Raw genomic sequence first — 20101 nt, 5'->3', positions numbered from 1 at the left:
GAAACGAAATATAGAAAAATCCAGCAGAAAACACCCACACCGTAGTCATCAGTCTTCATTACGTTAGAGGAAATAGCTTGAATATTATAGGTGCTATCTGGGTGTAAGGGTGAAATACAGAGAAAAACTTCACTTCTCCATTTAAAAACAACATTTAAAATCATGTAAGATAATGTTGTCAGATGTTTTATTTCTTAGACAAATAATCCTAATTAATCTTCATATGTCTTACTGTTCTTGAATTAAGAAATTTTTCCATAGGTTTTAGATCATTATTATTTATTATAATAACGCATTCTTAGAATTAACTTTCTAATTCGAAGTATTAATTTTTTCATCATCATAGATTACACAAGATGAATTGCTTACATTTTTATAAATTGTTACTTTTGCATATTCATGAGTATTGATAAGAATTGGACTCAAATTAATACAATAATTTGACTTAAGAGTTGAACTTGAACATGATAGTCGCATGCAGATATTGTAATGTAAATATATAATTTCGTATTGGTCTGGTTTTGAAAAAAATGACAGCTCACTTTTTTAATGGTATAAGCACATCCTGCATAGAGGCAAAGGTAGAAGTGAAAATATGAACTCCTTCATAACCCAGGATATGAGTAAGCAGGAAAAAATACTCAGTCTGTTATGAGCGGAACAATCCCTTTCAGAAACATGTCCAAAGAGAGCCCAAAACCCTGATCACAGGACACCAGTGCTATTTATTGTTTACGAAACACAATACATATTTTTTTCTGACAATATTTTTAACATGTAGCGTACTGTTGTTATGTTAACTAATGCGGAGGTCTGTTAAACATGCAATCATCACACCACAAATGGTTGTTTAAATGAACTAAAATCATATTATACATGTACATTATACATATTACAGTTTGTTAGCAGAGAATTAGCGTTATTTTTAAGTGCAATAATAGGATTCACAGAATATCATTTTTGTTTTTTTGCTTATGGACAAAAAATGGAAGCTAATGCATAAGGAAATGTTTTACTACGTGTTGTACTAGTTAAGCGTTTTACTAAGTAGTGAATGAGTGTTTGTAGTTTTTCTCTGTGTTTCAAAGTCCTGAGTTTTATGTGTTTTGTGTGGTACACGGTAGGCAGTGATTACATACTGTGACTGCCATTTGCTGGGTTACGTGAAAGCATTCATTTGTTTCATTATTTTTCTGAGTACCCACTTAAAAGTTTTTGTTTTGGTAGCATTGTTCATCTTCTCATGAGCCACATTTGCATTGCTTTTAATATATTCATATCCTCCTAAGGGAGGACGTTAGCGGTGTAAGCACACGTTGTGATACAAATATCAGCAACGCCTGGCATGCTGCTGCACCAGAAAGTGAAAGGCTACGGATGGCCATGAATGGCCTTGTCTTCTGCTGATTCTATTTTAAAACGTCAACAAGTCGTCTGTTTGCATTTGACTGACGCATATATTCTGCTGATTCACTTTTCCCAGTTCCCTAGGTTGCATATGACAGTGACATGGTGTATGGTACCTGCATGACTTCAGGCTTAGTCAGAGTGTGCTAGTGCCATTGTTTATTTTGCAAAGATTATTTAGGCTTTATTTTTAAAAACATGCCACCCTTTAGTATCAAGAAGCAATCTTCAGCAAATCTAAATATAATTTACACATATAAAGGAAGTTTATGGATTCTCAATGAAGAGATTTCTGAGATTTATGTGGAATGGTCCATTTCTGTAATTTGTTTGGTAAGCAGTGTTGTATTTGCTTTGACTTTGATCATGTAGGCAAAAAGCGTAGCTGAAATCTGAATTTTAATATTAGTAACCTATAACACGAAAACTCGGAAGCAAAAAATGTATATTCCAGAATTCTTGTTTGAGTTTTAAAAAGCTCTTACTACACCCCAATTCCAGGTCTGCATGTTCTGAGGTTTCTTGCTTTTTTTTTTTTTTAAATATAAGATTATGAATAGCAAAATTGTCCGTTATGTAGTTAATCTTTGGTATGCATTTCTTATGGTTGATTACTTAATATTTTGAGTTTGACTGCTGAAGCCCAGAACGGAAATAAAGAATTAAAATGGTTGGAAGTGATTCTCTGTGCCGACAGCTCCACTGCGCAGCAGATGCTGTTTGATCGATTGCGTTTTAAGCTTTCTGAGCAGTAGCATTAGCATTGCTCTCATATTTTCAGACTAAATCGTTTGCCTTTTTTTGCATTACACATTGTGCTGCCTTGGTCTCTCTTTTTTCTCTCTCTCTCTCTCTCTCTTTTTTCTCTATATTTCTCTTCAGCTGCTCTCTCTATATCACCCTGGCAGCTTGTCACTGAGGGGGAAGTTGCCTCTGACCCCCCTCCTGTGGGTGGGCGAGGACTCAAGGGGCCTCTAGAAGTGAGAGGCGCCATGTTGGTACCACAGCCTAGAGGCGGCTATCTTATCTGCACCAAAGGATGAGTTAGGAATGACATTGGACAGGTTAGGAATGACATTGGAGAGGTTAGGAATGGCATGGGACAGGTTAGTAATAGCACAGGACAGCGTTCTTATCCGCAGTCCTGCTATGGGCTACTGCTCCGACTGTGTTCTGTGTTCCAACTCCTTGTGGTTGTGGTCACTGTTACTAGTTCAGCTGGTCCTATTGGATCTTGCCAGTGATGTGAGTGTTCAAGTGTTGATTGTATGGGCTTTTATGCTGCTGGTAAAGGCTGGAATTGCAGAAGGCTGTGACCTTGTTCTTTCTTGGAGTCTGGGCACATAATGGCTCAGCCTCGGGGGTGGGGGGGTGGCCAGCGATGATGACACAATGTCTGGGAAATATAGTGCTAATGCGTCTGTCTTTTTTTTCCCCCTGGCAGCGGTGTGTCTGTTGCCGGATAATTTCTCCCGAAGCTTGATCACGAGAGTTGTTGTACAGTTTAATTGTAATAGAAGTGCTTCTTGTAGCTCACAATTGATTTGGCGCTTTAGGAAAAGCACAAGGCTTATCTTTAACCCTTTAGTGGACACATGGCTGTATTCTGGGGGAAGGTTAAATGCCTGGGATATTTGCAGAAATCTTAATTCTGAAATTTAAAGAACATTCCCTTTGAACTCAGGGTTTTGACTATAACTATGCATTGTCAACGATACAAGTGAAATTATTATTATTTTTTTTTTATCCACGTCACTTAGTTTGCGGCATGTGACATGGTTTATTCAGTAAGGCGTGACTTTCTCACGTCTCCCTCAGGCTTGTTCGGTAGGGTGCTTGTATGGCTGTCATCCGCTTTGATATGTAAGCACGATCAACACCTCACAAAATGCCGATTAATATCGCACCTTTCAAAAGCGGAGCGTGATTTGGCATGGGCATCAAATTAACCAATGAAAACTTTCCTTTTTTGCTTTGGTTGCTGCCAGTGACGGGTGCATGTCACCCATCGCCGTTTTGACACATTAGGGTGGTGAAAAGTTGCGAAGCTTCCAGCTCAGTCGCTGTCAACCCCCAGTGCCTATTTGTGGTGACTCTTAGCTTCCAGGCTCCTGCCTATGGTGCGTCACACGTTTGCTGTGTTCATCATTGTGGTGACGCGCTGAAGCAACTGGGATCATCTGAAAGTTAAACAGCCGACAGTTTTGTGGCTACAGCGGGGATCCTTTCTAGAGGCAGCTCCAGTGCTCCATGCTGGTTTAATAGGCCGATGCAGCAGGCTGGATGGCTCTGTTTTATAGCTCCATAAAGTCCGATTTTAGCGCCATTCCATCACCGTCAATCATTCAAGGTCCTATCAAATGCATGTAGTCATTAGTGAAGGATTCTGTTGGAGATAAAGACATTAGCTTGTACAGTGGCTTGACTGAGCATAGTAATATCACCAGTGTACATTTGTGAATTTATGCTTTTTCAGATTATATATTTTATAGTTCATTATAGCGGTTTAATTTTGGAGAGTCTGCTGTGTGTCTTTTTATAAGGCGTTTATTCAAATTGTCAAATTTAGATGTTTATTTCATGTTTGACTGACTTTTGATGATACGTGCTATAATATATGTCATGTGTAGTGAGTCAACCTAATTTCCAGTTACACTAATCTGTAGTCTAACTGTTATTCCCAGATTAAAGGAAAGAAGACCGCTGTACACTTTCCATCATCTAATATGGTATTCCAAATGTTGTGGAAAGTTGGTTAAACATCTCTGAACTGACTTCAAAGTACTGAATTGTAAAGTTTCCATAGGATAACCCTTGATTGCCCCATTAACATTAACTGCGGAATTGACACTTCAGTATATTGCACCTCATTGACTCCTCAGAGGCGGTTAACATCACAGCTAGTCTTTCAAAGCGGATTCAGTATGTGTTAAAGGAGAACATATTTGTTTGTCTTGAGACAACTAAAGGAAACATTCCTCCTTTCTGTGACCTTTAGCATTGGTAAAAAAAAAAAAAAAATTAAAAATTAAAAAAAAAACTTTGCATCTTGGTAGTTACCGAAGCAGAAATCTCCCAGAACTATGAATTCTAGATGATTAAAACCAAGTTCAGTAAATCCACATATTTCAATGAGCCATTGGCAGGGTCTGTTGCTGCTGTAATAACAGCTACCCTTCCAGGTGCAGAGTTTCATATTATGTACAGATGTGATATTTTATACTGTCACTCTGTGACAGTATCACCGCTATTTATGGGAGACTCCCCAGCCACAAAAGACATGAAACTTTACCTTTTGTTTCTCCCTCATCTTAATCCTGAGAAGCGTACTCAGCAAAGTACATTACTTAGACTTGAGAAGCCAGAGCTGCAGGGGCCCCATGGGAGACAGAAACGCTTCAGCAGGATTTGAGTGTATGTAAAACCATACTCTAAAGGTAAACCTGATCGGAACAAAAGTGCTCTGTTGCACAGGTCAGGGCACATTTCTGTTCAGTAGGATTTTTTATTACTGCAGAACACTGCTGTTTCACCCATGCTGTCAGTTAGGGCAGCACAGTATGTTGTTTGTTAATCTTTATTGTAGTATGCGCCTTGGACCTGAAATATAGTGTCTCAGAAACCTGTGAAATGCAAATTTCAATATTTTTTCCTAATAATTTTTTTTTTAATTGTTCATTGTGAATATATGTTTCAGTCCAACAAAAGTAAATATCTGCGGTCAAAATAGTATGGTTTGATTTGTAAACACAGCACGTTGTGTTTTAATATATTAAGACCTCATTTTATCAGATGAGATACTGTTTCAGGCAGCGATGACACATGAGCTCAAAACTTAAGATGAAACTGCAAAAACGTCCTGCTTAACATGATCTTTTTCGAGCCGTTGCCTGGTGTAGCCTGTCTGGAACGGAATTAAATTGTGTGCAATGAGAACTGCATGCAGAGAAATCACCAGCAGCTCAGCACGCTGAATATATGCGACCTCATTGGCATCCATCCAAGATCTCAGAGTGAACATAATCTATAATTAAGGGAATCGTTTCAGTGAGAGTCTGACCCCCAAATAGAATGAAGGCAGAGCTGCATATAAATACCATTTAGCAATGATTTAATGCGGATACGGTTCCCATGACTACACCTCCAGAACCTTTGTGGTGGTTTTATGTGAGGTCTTGCGTATTGTTCATGTTACTCCCCTAAGTGGCCCAGGAGAGTTGGTCCTGATTCGTTCTACTTGAGTATCACATCTCATGCTGAACACAGTCCACTAAGCCCCCCCACCCCCGTGGTCTCAGTGATTAAATGCGTGTGGTGTCCCAGTTGCACTTCATATTTGTAATTTATCATAATTTATCATATAATAAATTATTATATTCTGATAAATTATAATAATTGATCATATATAAATTAATTGCATGTCATTTATGTGATCTATCATAACTCTCAGTCTGACGGGCTTAAACAGCCAATGAACATTGACGGCAACAAGGAAAAAAAAGTGGTTTGGTGCTATCAAAGCCACTGGGCTATTCCTATATATTGTATCATCCATGCATTCTGAACTGAACGGAGCGCCCCATCCCTTCCCCTGTAGCAGATGTGTCACGGCCTAAAGCCACACCTTCCACCTCACCGCCCACCTCATCTCGTCACCAGGAACGCCGGCTTCCTCTGAGTTGCACTGGGATGTTTTTTTCCCGTGCTGTGAGCTTAGGGTCCCAGCTGAAGCGTGCGGCTGCTCCGGTGCAGCCCGGCGTCCAGTGGAACAGCTGAGCCGAGGAGCCCACATGGGAGTTTCTAGCCCACAGTCTCACTCCAAAAGCATGCTTCCTTCCTTTCATCCCTGCATACGTAGCACAGTTCAGAGAAGAACACAAGTGGCCCGCTCTGCTAATGCCACGCTCTAATGCGCTGAGCAGTTGGGCATTTATTGCGTCCTGAAGCATGTAATCCCTTTGTGATGTCACTGGCAGTGTGTCCCCCCGGGGGGGGCTTTTATAAAAGTACTCTGTCTACTGTAAATGTTCTTAGTGTAGCACTTTAACTGAAAACAAAACCAAAAGACTTTTTTTCCCCCCATAACTACACAACATATGAAATCTGAATCTTTTAGGGAGATCCTACGTTAACATGTTTGTAATGCTAATGCTGCCAGTAGTTTGTTAGCAATGTTTCTATTTTTGAGTCAAGTGCACCTTTTGAATAACAAGTTTTGGTTTGGCAACCTATGCCCTCCTTGATCTGTGGTGGGATGGCTGAAGCTCTGAAAGTGAATAAATCGTCACCAACTTCGTGAGATTTTCAAGCGTTGCAGGAGACGGTATCGATTTCTTTGAAGGTAATGTAATGCGTCTTGCTGGAGTTGTTGCAAGGGTGTGAAAGAGGAAAATAGCTCATGGTCATGGTCACTGGGCCTCAGTCGCCTGCCTTACTGCTCACTGCTAATCCCTGTGTTAATACACCGATTTCTATTTTCAAACGCTTACTTTTCACTTATAAATAACACAGTTTTTGTCCTACATCTTTAAGCATGGTAATTTAAATCTTTTTCAAACTTTTTCTCACCGAAGTGTTACTGTACATGTATTGCTCATCTAAAGAATCCACATTGTTCTCATGTAGTCAACAGCGGATTCCAGCTTGGAGTTTGTTTTATGGTCCATTGTGTGCTGTTGTGTAACTAAGCTTTATATATAGCTAACTCTCTCCTGGCATTCATGCTCCAGTGAGATTTCCAGCCCTGTCCAGGATTACTCAAGACTGAGCACAGCAGTAGTTAGGGTTCACTCACCAGCTAAAGATGCTGGCGATAACGACCTGAAAACAGTTATTCATAAGTCCAGTGCAGACTAACTGTCTGGCTCAGACACAACTACAGGCATCATGAAAGAGCTGTAATGAGTTCATAAAGTCTGAGTGGGTTGGTGCTATGAATTTGATGGTGTGAGTGTTTTTTGTTTTTGTTTTTTTACTTTTTCCAAAAACCATTTGCGCAAGGTTGATTGGTGTTTGGAGAAGTGTTCATATTCATTTCTATGAAGCCTTTGTTAAAGCATATAACTCAGCTCACACCCTACTATCACACACATGAGGCAAAATTGAATGTCAGACTGCACTATTTGTGAAGCTTTCCTATTATTGAAACCAGGGTATTGTGTTCTATACAGTGTGCATCACCTGGTAATGTGTCTCTCTAGTTTAGACAGGTGTAAGACATTATTTTTTGTGGGACCAGGTGCGTCATGGCTGTGAGAATGAGGTTAGAGGGGGAAGTCATAAAAAAGATATTTGAGCCAAGAACAAAGAGATTTATTTTTCCATGTTTACTGGCATGCTGAGTGGCTCCACATACGTATTTTTAAATGTTACTTGCTTTAAATATTACAAGTATTCAATAGGTGCTTGATGAGTGAGCATGAAACTTTAGAAGGGTGAATGAACTGAAGGAACTTGGGCAACTGTTTTGCACTAGAGGAACAGACCACCCTTGTTGAGTTGCTGAAGATTTCAGAGTGAAGGAGTCTTGGAGAACAGAGAGGGGCCTGAGAGGTGACTGGGACCTTTCTCAAAAACATGTATTATATAACGTTTTGCAAAGCATGTCATGAAGAGGTGAACATTTCAAACTTTTTTTTTCCCGCAGCGGCCTTGGCTATAGTGGATTTGCACAATTTGGTATGTCTTCTTCACTAGAAAGTAGGCACTTATCAATGTATAATTTGATCAATAAAACTTGCTGATTTAAGGTTCCATACATGTACTTAATAGATTTATGGCAGTTACCATACATGTCAGTCATATGAAGCCTGTAACAGCGATATGTAAAACATGCAGTCTTACTGCAGGAATCTGTTAGCTAACTGCAATGCTAGTCCATATACTGCCTTTAAGCAGGGCCATGGAAATCATCCACCGATCCAATCAGCGATTTTTGTATCTGGCACCAAACAACCATTTTAAAGTTATGGTTTAAGCCAGCGTAACAATGAGTAGGTGTTCATGCTATTATAAAAACAGCACACACAGAAGGACTGCACCTTTAAGTAGGAGGCAAATCTCCAACCCAGGAGGTGGTTTTAAAATGTCTTCTCTTGGTGCCCACCTTCTGATCATTTTAAGCAGGGCTTTCACAGGTCCGCTGGCTCCCATTTCTCCTACTTTCGCATCTCCCTCCATCTGTCGGGGAGCCTGCGTCAGCGATGTTGAAGTGTGATGGGTGCTACAACAGGCAGAGCGATCTCAGGCATTCCATACTGTGCCTGAAACCAAAGAGCCTTGTCTGGGAAGAATGGACCTCGGTCAGCAGACAAGCCTGCCAAAGATGGGGCCAATTTAACATGCAAAAATACTCTAAAAATAAGATGTAAAAGAGTGAGATACAGACATGTTGGTGATGTATTAAGGATAATAGAGTAAGACAGCTAAAAAGAGGTGGTTTTATAGTTTTAATAGATTTTATAGATTTAATGGGGGAGCTACCCAGACATGCCAAGGGTAGTCATGGGATGTGGTATACAAGTAAGTTTAGCAACTTCCAACTGTAAACATAATGACATCAGTGTTCTGTCAACATTCAGCTAATGCCAGCAAATAACTGTGGGAGCTCAGTGGTTAAGGTACTTGACTTGTAATCAGAAGGTTGCTGGTTCAAGCTCCACTGCTACCAAGTTGCCACTGTTTGGCCCATGGGCAAGGCCCTTAACCCTCAATCACTCAAGTCAAAATTGCAAGTTGCTCTGCATAAGTGTCAGCTAAATGCCATAAATGTAATTTATTGCCACCACCCCTTTCTCTGGTTTGTATCTTGGCTCGTAGCCCCTCCCTGTAGACGGCCCTAAATTTGCACATCCTGGCAGCTTTTCATCCCCCCCCCCCCCCCCAGCGCACGACAGCCCTCACGCCAGAGAAGATTTGTGAGGTATTAGGCTTCAAAATGACATTCTATCAGCATGCAGGATCTTGCTTTTCCCATAAACAGGCAACGCAAGTTTGAACCCTGTGTGGAAGGGAAACCGGCTCTTGTGCCGTTGGCCGCCAGGTGCGCTGGATAAATGCCAACGCTGCATGCGCTGTCTACAGCAGCAGGTGTGTTGAGAACGGGAGGGGTGAGGGACTTGATACAACTCACCATTTGTGTATTTAAATGGTAACTGCACCAAAGCCAATGGGCAACAATGTCTGACATTCTGCATGCATGTACTGCATGTACTGCAGTCACGGGACCTGCTAGGTCCTATAGCACATGGAGAGTAACTACAGTCAGGCAACATTTTGTTGAGCTGTTGACAGTTGAAATCCATGCCAAGCCTTCTACCCTACTGTTTAGCATGTTTGATGAATAAGGTCTAAATGACCAGAAGAATTTCCCATAATCCACTGGTTTCAGCACAGCTTTTCTAAGCCTTCTTTCTTACACACCATTTATAAAGGCCTTGTGTTTGTTTCCCCAGGATTTTAGGGATATTTAAGACAACTGTTAACACATTCTGTACTTCTTCCAAAATGAAAGTGAAAACCTAATGCCAAACATAGGCTTTCAATATGTCTAGGTGTATCAGCATTGACTCCTGTATCTAGCAGTGTCTTGTCACTGATATTTTGGACGCTACCCTATTCAATTGGCTAGGATGCATTCTGTATGTACACAGCACTTTTGTAAGTCCCTCTCAATAAGAGCGTCTCCTTAAAGCCTAAGTCTTCTAAATAAATAAAATGTGTATGTGTGTATGGGGGTTGTGTGTGTGTGCGTGTAAAATTCTTTTTTTTTCTGCCTTGCCTTCCTGTTGGAAAGTGGAAGAGAAGTTTGGTTTTAATAAGCTAGGCTTTACAGACTCTAGAACAGCTTGTCTTTCTCCCAAACTCAGGATCATCTTTCTGTAATAAAAAACTGGAAAGCACCTGCCAAATATTCTGCACCATATTAGTGACTGAACTAATAGGCACATTGATTTGTTTATGCTGTAACGAAGAGTGGTGAGAATCAGTTCACAAAGGATCAAGACATTTAGATGCCATTCCATTTCAGTATCACACTTTCATTCTCTGATTGTATTGAGAAGAATTTCAAGCTGTTAACAGTCCTTTTTCAGTCCTCTGGACGGGACTATTGGTTTCTGGAATGGATACACTAATTGTAGAAAGTGGGGAACATTTTTTGAGGAAGAACGACATGAACTCAAGAGTCTGTGGCCACCTGTCAAACATTTGTTATGTTTGCGATTCTTTCCTTTACCATGCTGTGGATGTTGGCTCTTATCAGCCCGACAGTTTGAGCTGTTATGGTTGTAATTCAATTATTTTGAGCAGGGTGTGAATTGACTTGTACAATTTGAGCTATTCTAAGTTGTTGTGTTCTTTATTTGAGTTGTTCTGGGACCTGGATACAGTTCGGGTGGTTCTGGTTGCAGCTTTGCCTTTCATGATTTTTTTAAGTGGAATCCACAGTCATGGGCTGCGCGAGTGGTGCGAATGGCCCCGTCGCCGCGCGCACGCTCCGTCAGTCACGCGGCTGTTTCTGGGGAGCAGGGTGACTCACGGCCTCCCACAGCTCTAGCATCACTCTCACAACTGGGTCAGACCTGCCACAGGCACTGCTGGGAGATGATGCAACACCAGACAGAAGGAGTCTTATGTAACTCTGTATGACACACTGAGCTCATGTGCCTTGCATATGTTCCTGTATATGATGCTCTGGCCCTGAGAAACTAAACTGAAGCCACGTGGAGATAGTCAAGCACACTTGCAATTCCTGTTGAACATGCTCGCACTTACTTAAGCCCATCGAGCAGCATTTTCCTGACAATATATCGGCACCTGTGATCGCTCGTTACATGTAGATGGTGCTGTTAGAGAGGTGGGATCTCTGAAAGGTTCAGCTGACATTTCAGCTCAGGCATCCGAGGCAGCTGAGAGGGTTGTCATATGACTCAGGATGCCGCTGCTGCAGCCCAGAGAAGCCACGAGCCAGGGCTATTAGCATTGCTCGCATTAGCGCCAGCAGTGGCGGCAGGACCGCCAGCTCTTATCTGGAGCTTCGTGTCCCCCCCAGGGTCCCCTAACTACGCCCTCCCCCCTCCCCCAGTGCCTTGGCTAATCTGGCAGCTGGAGTAATGACAGAGCTTGTGCTGGGAGAGATGGGTCATTTCTATCTGTATGCTGTACTGGGCTCCCAGACACACACAAAAACCGCTTACCTACCCTGTGGCCAGTGTCTGCAATGGGTCAGCACTTACATATTTGCAGGCGGAGGGAAACCGCTTGTGGGGTTCTGGTGAATGCATCTCTGTCAGTGTATTTGTTCCCATACCGTGACTAGTAAGACTTAAGTGTTGCGGAGTGTCAGCTTGGGTCATGATCCGCCTCACTGCCCTCTCACCAGATGATCCTGCCTAATCGATGAGCCCAGAGGGAGGAAGACAGAGGCAGCACGCCGATGATAGCTGCTATTAACCAATTGGCTGTAATTGGACCCCAGTTGCAAATTTAACCTCAGCCCCTGTGATAGAGCTATGTCCTGTTAATTATCTGTTTATACAGTACAGCTTGGGTGTGTGAGAGAAATGCATTAATGAGAGTATGTGTGCTTGAAGAAGGCTGTGAGCAAAAGTAAGTGTGTGTGTGTGTGTGTGTGTGTGTGTGTGAGAGAGAGAGAGAGAGAGAGAGAGAGAGAGAGAGAGAGAGAGAGAGAGAGAGAGAGAGAGAGAGAGAGAGAGAGAGAGAGAGAGAGAGAGAGAGAGAGAGAGAGAGAGACATATGCAGGATACCTCCCATACAGCTGTCATCAGTTGTGAGTGAACAGACAGAGAGCAGTGGTATTTCTCTGGCATTCACCTCACATCCTCTGGAAGATAAGGGAAGGCTCTTCACTCTAGCGGAGCTAAATTAAACACAGCTCTGGCTCTGCACATCCATGGTGTAGAGCTTTATTTTCATTACTTTACCAAAGCTATTTTGGACTGTTTCCTTTCCTTTGCCACATACTTATTTTTAATCAGTAGAGACAGTAGCAGTGAAAGCGTTTATTCAGAGTATAAAAGAGCACAAATGACTTCAAGCCTAAAAGCGACTGATCGTTATGACAGTCACCTTCTTCAACTAAACAGCCTCAAAACTTCAGGCCTTCTTCCAAATGAGGGTACCACAGTAACAAAAGGAAACCTCTGTTTCTCTCCCTCTCTCTTCTCCTGCCTCCCCCTTCTTCTCTGTCCGTTTCTCTGTTTTTCTCTCTTCTCCATATCTTTCTTTCACTTACCTTCCGAAACGTCTCAGCCTGACATAAAGTCGTCTCCTACTGCGTTATCTATAGTCTGCAGCTCGGTCACTACCTTGCTCTCTATCTAAGCCATTCTGCTGAGTGGTGTTTTTTTTTTTTTTAGTTTCCCAAGTCGTTTCCTTTGTGAGTTCCCTGGGCTGTAGATAATTCACCCACTCCCACCCGGTGCTGTTCAGAGCTTCTGGTCCACTGTCTATTCAGCAGTGCTTTGCATATCACACTATTCAACATGTACAGGATCCAAATGGCTCATGTCCACTGTAATTGCATCTTCTTTATAGAAATTATGCAGTGTGTGTGGGTGTGCGTACGTGTACATGTACATAAAAGGCTTAATATTTGCTTTTTGTTCATCTACTTGATACTTTCTGTATTTGCAGTGCCAGATCCACCTCTGTCTTCTTTATTCTGCCAAAAGGGTAAATATAGATATACATGCTCTAAAACATCCTGGAAGGCAATGTGACGCGGACGGCATGTAGGTGAGCTTTTGGTCCTGCCCATGCTCTCAAGAGACTCCACCATCCCGCTGAGATACTGCCACAAGCAACAGCCACATCGGACACACCACCACGCGTGTCCCGCCTCCCTCCTGAGAAAGCTTGCTAGGCAAATGAGCGCCGCCAGTCGCGCTGCACGTCACACACATGCGTTTCAGTCATGCGTAGCCTCTCTGCGTGCCGTAAAGAATCATTTCACCGCAATGGGGTGCTGCTTCCCACTCGCTGACTTCCCAGACAGGGAGTCCAGCGCTAGCGCTGTCACTTTCAACGACTCCTTATGCGCCTTACCAGGGGGTGGGGTTTCTGGCATAGTTTTCCATGTGTGGACTGAGAGGCAGGTGGATGAAGACCTGGGCTCCGATTGGCTGAGTACAACACGTTACTGGGGTAGTCACATGTTCCGATTGGCTGGATTGGGCTGTGTCGCTGGGGAGGGTCCGGGTGCAACAGGCATTCACAGGCTGATACTGCTGACAGATGGGAAAATGCTAGTTTGATGGGGCACGCTCACTGGCAGCCTTGAGAGCAGTGGGGGTGGGGTTGGATACCATTACAGCGTCACTCTGACCAAAAAAACCCACAACCGCCCAAGAACGCTCAGCTGTGGAAATATTTACAGCAGGGATGGGTGATGAGGCTAAAAGAATATCAGAATACTTTAGGATTTCACATTGCATAATTCACGTCATGATATGTAGGGTTTTTAGGGTATCGTATTTTAAAAACGGTATGAAGACCAAGATGTTTTTAATACAATGTGTGCAAAACTATTCAAGAAGAAGCAAAAGGGAAAAAATCTAATAATTGGTAAAGTTATAACGTTAAAACGTAAGTAAATAAATAAAATGTGAATGTAGTTAATTTGATAGTTATGATCTTTTCAATTTATTTATTTATTTATTTATTTTACAGCTTTTTATATGAATGTATGTGTTTATTTGCATGTGGTCATTAATTAATTAATTAATCAATCAAAACCCATAAGAACGTTTCTAAGAAAGGCATATTGCAATTTATCATGCTAACTAACATCATATTACCTGCCAGTAGTTAGTTAAGAGTTTCATTTCATTGTTGTTGTTTTTTTTTACTTAAGGTTATTAGGCCCTTATGAAACTATAATAACTGTGTTTAATTAGTATAAAGCGAGGGAAAGAGGGAGTGGAATATACCTGTTTGTCCTGTGGACAAATATCTGCTCTTTACAGCTCTCTCTGCTCTGGATAAATACTTTTGGTTTCTTGTGTATTTGTGAAGTCTTGCCTCGAGTTGTTCCACCTACATACTATGCCTTGATACTGCTCTCTGTTTTGTGTGTTCTTCCTCCGGTGTTCATCTTGTTGTAATTCATCCTGTGCTGTATCTTACCATGGTCTCATCCGTGCCCTTTTTCCTGTGCTTCTGCTTGGCTGGACGGTGTTGACCCTAATGAAGACACACAGTGAGAGAGACAGAGAGAGACTATACTGTCTGTGATTGTATCTATGTGAGTATTGGCCAGAGCTCTAGACTGCGGACTGCGGCTCATGGCTGTACATGCCGGGCAGATTTGGTTTTCTCCACCGGTTCCTGTTGCCAGCACCTGCCGTGCAGATCCAAGCAAGGGGCTGCTGTGCCAACAGGGCCCCTGCTCCACAGGGCACTCTCTGACATGTACTGTCAGCAGCAGGGACAGTGGCCATTATTCTTACTGCTGTCAGCGCCAGGCTTCCGACCAGACCAGGTCTCCTCACATGTCAGAACACTGGAGAACTTGGAGGGAGCCCCAGGCTACGCGAGTCTGGGGCGTCTCAGCCTACACCTGGGTGAAACGACGCCTGACTTTGAAGCCATCCCCACACCTGCTCGTCTTCGTCCTTGTCCCCAAAAGGCACACAGCAGCCACAGACGTGAAGTTCAGTCATCCAAACATGTCACATTCCATAGCACGAGTAACCCTGTTCTGTGAGGGAAAAGTCCTGCACTGCACCCAAGTATAAAATTCCCCATGTGTCTCCCCTTCTGCATTCTCCTCATTCCTTTATATAGCCCATACAATGTCCTTTAGAGGTTTGGGCCTTACGAGTTGGCAGCCATGCTAGCATTAGGGTTAGGACTGTGGGCAGGGTCAGGACCTGACTCTCATTAGTCACTGCCTCACTCATGCGCAGCCTTGCACCCTCAGACCCAACCAGCCGATGGGTTGTTTACAACTCGTTTGATTCATTAGCCTGAAGCTATTATCCCCATGGTTTTGCATATGCATCAGTCATATTATGTTGCCTGACTGGTTTATATCGGTTAACTGTAGCTTTATCCTAATTGTTGGAGATCGATCTTGGAGTCTACAGTTCTTGGACAAATCATGACAAAAGCTGTCTGGACCTGTAAGATCTAATACATTGCCACGTTCACTCACGCAAACATTAAAAGCATCATGTCGCCCCAATTCTCTCAATTCCTTTTTAATGTGTTGATTCATTCTACTGAAATAGCAACTCATTAGTGCAGCAGGTGGGTGTTTGGTGGCGGACGCTCTGTCTACATTAGCCTTGTGTAAGACTAACCTTGTGTAAGACTTTTATTTACTGAGAGTGTCTAGGAGTGTGCACATTTATCTCCCAAGGTACAGCGCCCTCATATTGCTCTGGGAAGCTTATGAACGTACCAGGTGCTGCACAGAAGATGAAAAAGCTTGAGACGCCACCTAGTGGCTACAGGCAGGCCTAGCATTGTTCAGTGCTTTCTGCGACCTTAAAATTACGGCTTGGCCTGACCGTCTTTTTAAGGGAACGAATAAGCCCCCGATGCCTGCTTTGAGCCGTTAGTCTGTTGGAAAAATCTTTCTCCCTCTCTTTTTGTTTTCTTTAGCTTCAGTGATGCAAGAAATACAAGTAACGTGACTTTTTATACAGTTTTAGTTATTTAGGCTTGAGTGATCCCATTCCTGTGTTCGACATCAGACACACACGTGAACTCAATGAGTTCTAGCACTGATACAAACGTGGGATCTATATTTTATTAGCAAAATTTTTCCAACTTTTTTCCCCCATATTTGCAGTGTGTAGGACCCCCGTGAAAGTGGGAAGACCACTCAAATATGTCTAGGCCCGTCCAGACCTTAACTCATAATACTGCTGATCATATTTAACCCAAAGACTAAGAGCGTGGCATCCCCAGAGTGCATAGTCCTCAGTTATTTAATAAAGCCTTTTACAAAATTTATGATACAAAATTTATACTCTTTATAATACATTTATGTATATATTTATGGCAGTAAATAATTAGATCAATAACATGTATTTTATATATTTATGACTTACTAAACTAGTTTTCATGACATTTTCTAGTCTATGCACATCATCTATGATTTTCTCCAGTAGGCAGCATTATTATTGATGATAAACTCACAAATAATCAAATCGAACAGTCAAAGTTGAAGTTTGACTGTATATCTTCAATTCAACTTTATTGTCATTATACCAATTAAAGGTATAAGGAAACACTTCAGGCCACTTCTGTAGTGCAGTTATAAAAACAGATGATAAAAAAGCTGTAGAACAAAACAGAGAAAAATATAGTGAGGTGCTAATAAATACAGAATGAGTGCAGAAGGTAGAGGTGGAATTAAAGTGCCGACTGCAGCAGCAAAAATATGTAACCCTTAAATAATCACAGCATAGTGTTTAAATATTATTATATTTTTTACCATGTAAACAAGACCTAAAATATTTTATTAGGCCAAGTAATGTCATTTGTTATTTCTCCACTTGTATCCTTCCTTTTTAATTACTCTAAGGTTGAAGGTAACGTTTACTTAACATTAGTCCAGCACTCTCTGTCCCTTGAGAGATAATACCCCATTTTTTTATGATCACTGATAACCTGCTCACACATTTGTCGGCTTTAATACAGGCAGTAGCGTCTGGCAGAGCGCTGGTCTGGTGTTCCCATCTCAGCAGGCCATTTAGGAGACTGCGGACCCCTGGCCTTCACCTCACCAGGATTCAGAGACACAGGGAATCTGAAATGCAGATTGTTCTGCCTAAAACCAGCAGATGAGCCCCTATAAATCTCATGCCAGGGCACCTCGCTGGGAAGTGTATGCTTATACACTTAGATAAATGACAAATGTTTTTTTTCCTGCTACACTACAGATATCCTGGAAAGAATGTTTTATTTAATACGTTGTATAGGTTCACATCTTCAAGATTTACTTACATATACAGATATAGTGCAGCTAGAGTGGAGTTGCCCGCCACAGGGCCGCACAGTAATAGGTCCTCACTGTCAAATGAAAACCTCGTATCTCTGAATATGTAACTTTACAGGATATCATAAAAACGTTGTTAACATCTGCCTGTTGACCTACACAGTTTCTCTCAAGTCATTTTGGACCATTTCTATTGGTCTCTATTCCCCCACATTATCACCAGCTGAGGTTTTCATATGGTGTGAGGGAATAAAGTCTGTCATAAAGCTTTTCCTTATGACAGTTACGATTTGCTAGTCAGGCTTAGAGTATTAGTGCTGGTATTAAGCCTGTATATGATATAAAAACAATAATGGCAGTGCATTTAGGGAATGATTCAGAGAACGTATTCCGTATTCATACTGGTGCGTGACGTCTGTTAAGATGACACCGATTTTATCAGGTCAACGGTCCATGTGGAGCAGTTTAGTCTTTTCTTGGTAGTTCATAACCAGTGACCTTTGGTGCACAAAGAGCTTCACTCAATTCTTAATAAACCTCAATAAAGCATTTGTTACCTTCGCGTCGCGTGTCTGTCGTCGATGTGCTAGCGTATCCCATGCAGTGTTGACGTGTGACAGTACAGTTGACGCTGTAGCGCCTGGGTCACGTGATTAACAGCAGCCTAATGCGCATTAAATAGCAATTGCAAATTAGGAATCGGCAACAGTAGGAAATTACAGCTACAATCTGCCACCTAATCGAAGTCACATCTGGTGCAAAGGTTCTGCAAAAGCAGTCGTATTTATTGTTAGACTTCGTATGTTAATTACATTGCTGAGACTTGTTAGTGATTAACATAAATAGTTATTGCAATAATTGATTCTTTAAAAATGACTTATTTTAAAAGGTAAAAGACCTATTTAAAAACAGACCACCTTACAGTAATTAAACACAGCTTACAGTGAGCTTTTGAAGAACGCTTAATAGCATTTGATGATTTTACACATTGTGCGATTTTAATTAAAGATTGTTGTGTTGCGGGCCATAACCCGAAATGTTTTGGTAGTAGTCAGAGCGAATTTGCCCACGCTGCTGTGCTCGTCTACCGAAGATGGGCCGAGCAGAGTAAAGACTATACCTTACTCTTCGTGCGGTCACTGCCTACATTCGTTATAAACAGGCCTTATCGATCATCTGCCATTAGGACGTCCTAATGGTGCTGATTTTGAAAAAAAACCCGAAATGCTCGGTGTCGCCTTGGCACGGCGCAAAGCACGCTGACGCGCATTAAGAAGCACGCGTATGCTTTAATACTTCCTCACCATTCCCCGCGTCTCTGTAATGCAGAATACAGTGTTGAGGGGGGTTTCGCCTTTTTTTCCCCTCAAAGGAATGTCCGCTTTTTGCGCAGTGCCAGGCCATGCGATTCGTCATGCGCTGAGGTTCTGGGAACACATATTTCTTCTAATTCTCCTTTTAAAACGCCGTACGTGACAAGAGCACAGATGCAAAGACTGTGTTATCGTACATGAATTCCTTTATAAAACGGATCACTGCCCGGTACTGTAGACCATTCGAAATCTTCGGCGCAACCTTTTAAAAGTTTTTGTTTTTCCCAAATACCCCTGGAAATGTAGTAATAAAAATGGGTGACGTCGTTTTTTGCTTGATTTTTTTTTTTTTTTGTTATATACAAGCAAAGAAGCAAGAAACTTTTTAATGGAACATATGCAATCCCAAAGCGGTTAGTTCGCGTAAAGAAGAAGTTGCCACGCTCGTTGACACCGAAATGTCGGTTTCGGTAGCCACTTCTGATATTTCATCGCTTTGCTCCCATCACAGCACATCGTGTGCCGGTTAAACAGCCTGCCAGAGTCAGCTTTTCCTACGCAGACTCGCAGGCACGCACCAGAGCAGCTTTGAATGGCTTGCCGCGGCAGCAGAGCGACACTCCCTGAAAAGGGCAGCGGACGTCCAGCGCCCAGGTCAGTCGCTGGCCCTGCGCTCTGACCGCACATCGTGTTGGACTTCAGTAGCGAAGTGAGCTGCGCTTTGCCTAACACTACACAGTCATCGCTGTCCGTAAGCTTTAAGCGAAGGGGGCAGATAAGAGGTTGCAGGGGCCATGGCGTCGCTTCCCTTTTGGTGATCCGTCATCGCCGGGGCCTAATTTGTTAGTTCCTAATCGCGGACACTTTAGAGCAACAGCTCTTGTTGGGAAGCTGTTTGATCTGCATGTAGTCTCATGCGGTGCTCGAGCAACGGAGGGGTTCCTGGTGTTGGGTAGAAGCACTGCCGTGACAAACCTCACAACAAGGTACTAAATGTGCTTGCGTTTGAAGAAGAATTATTCTCCCCTTCACCTTTCTATTAACTTTTAAGGAATCAAGATTCTTAAAGATCCTTTTCATTTTCTACACCTGCCGACTGGCATGGTTCTTCTATTTCTATATGCTTGCTTTTGCTCTTAATCTTTGTTTTGTTAATTTATTCATATATTAGATTTATTTAAATGGCAAACGCACGAAAATCTTAAAATCGTTGGATATGTCTCGACTGCCAACCATGACATTAAAAATTATGTGCGCAGTGTAAATATAATCATACAGTTGTTATTACGTGTCTCTCCCCATCAAATCTCATTAGCGTAAATCAATCAAACGAAAATAAAAACTATGCATTAGTGCAGTATAATAGAATGTGTGTGTGTGTGTGTGTGTGTGTGTGTGTGTGTGTGTGTGT

General features: G+C 42.1%; 1 protein-coding gene across 2 annotated transcripts in view; it reads left to right on the top strand.

The window, feature by feature from the left end:
* The window catches only part of rbm20 (RNA binding motif protein 20), a 49073-nt gene that overhangs the window by 1177 nt on the left and 27795 nt on the right, over positions 1 to 20101 (top strand). The window contains exon 1 of one of the 2 annotated variants that reach the window (XM_081706477.1): positions 19268 to 19344. The exons of the other annotated variant lie outside the window; for it this stretch is intronic. Coding sequence (XP_081562603.1) covers positions 19283 to 19344 — 62 coding nt within the window. The 5' untranslated portion in view covers positions 19268 to 19282. Of the gene's footprint in view, positions 1 to 19267; positions 19345 to 20101 lie in introns of those variants that run through there. 2 annotated transcript variants of the gene reach the window in all.

The sequence above is a fragment of the Electrophorus electricus genome, chromosome 23 (assembly GCF_041902795.1).
Source record: "Electrophorus electricus isolate QZ-2024a chromosome 23, ASM4190279v1, whole genome shotgun sequence".
NCBI classification, from domain to species: Eukaryota; Metazoa; Chordata; class Actinopteri; order Gymnotiformes; family Gymnotidae; genus Electrophorus; species Electrophorus electricus.
This window is presented reverse-complemented; position numbering and strand designations above follow the sequence as displayed.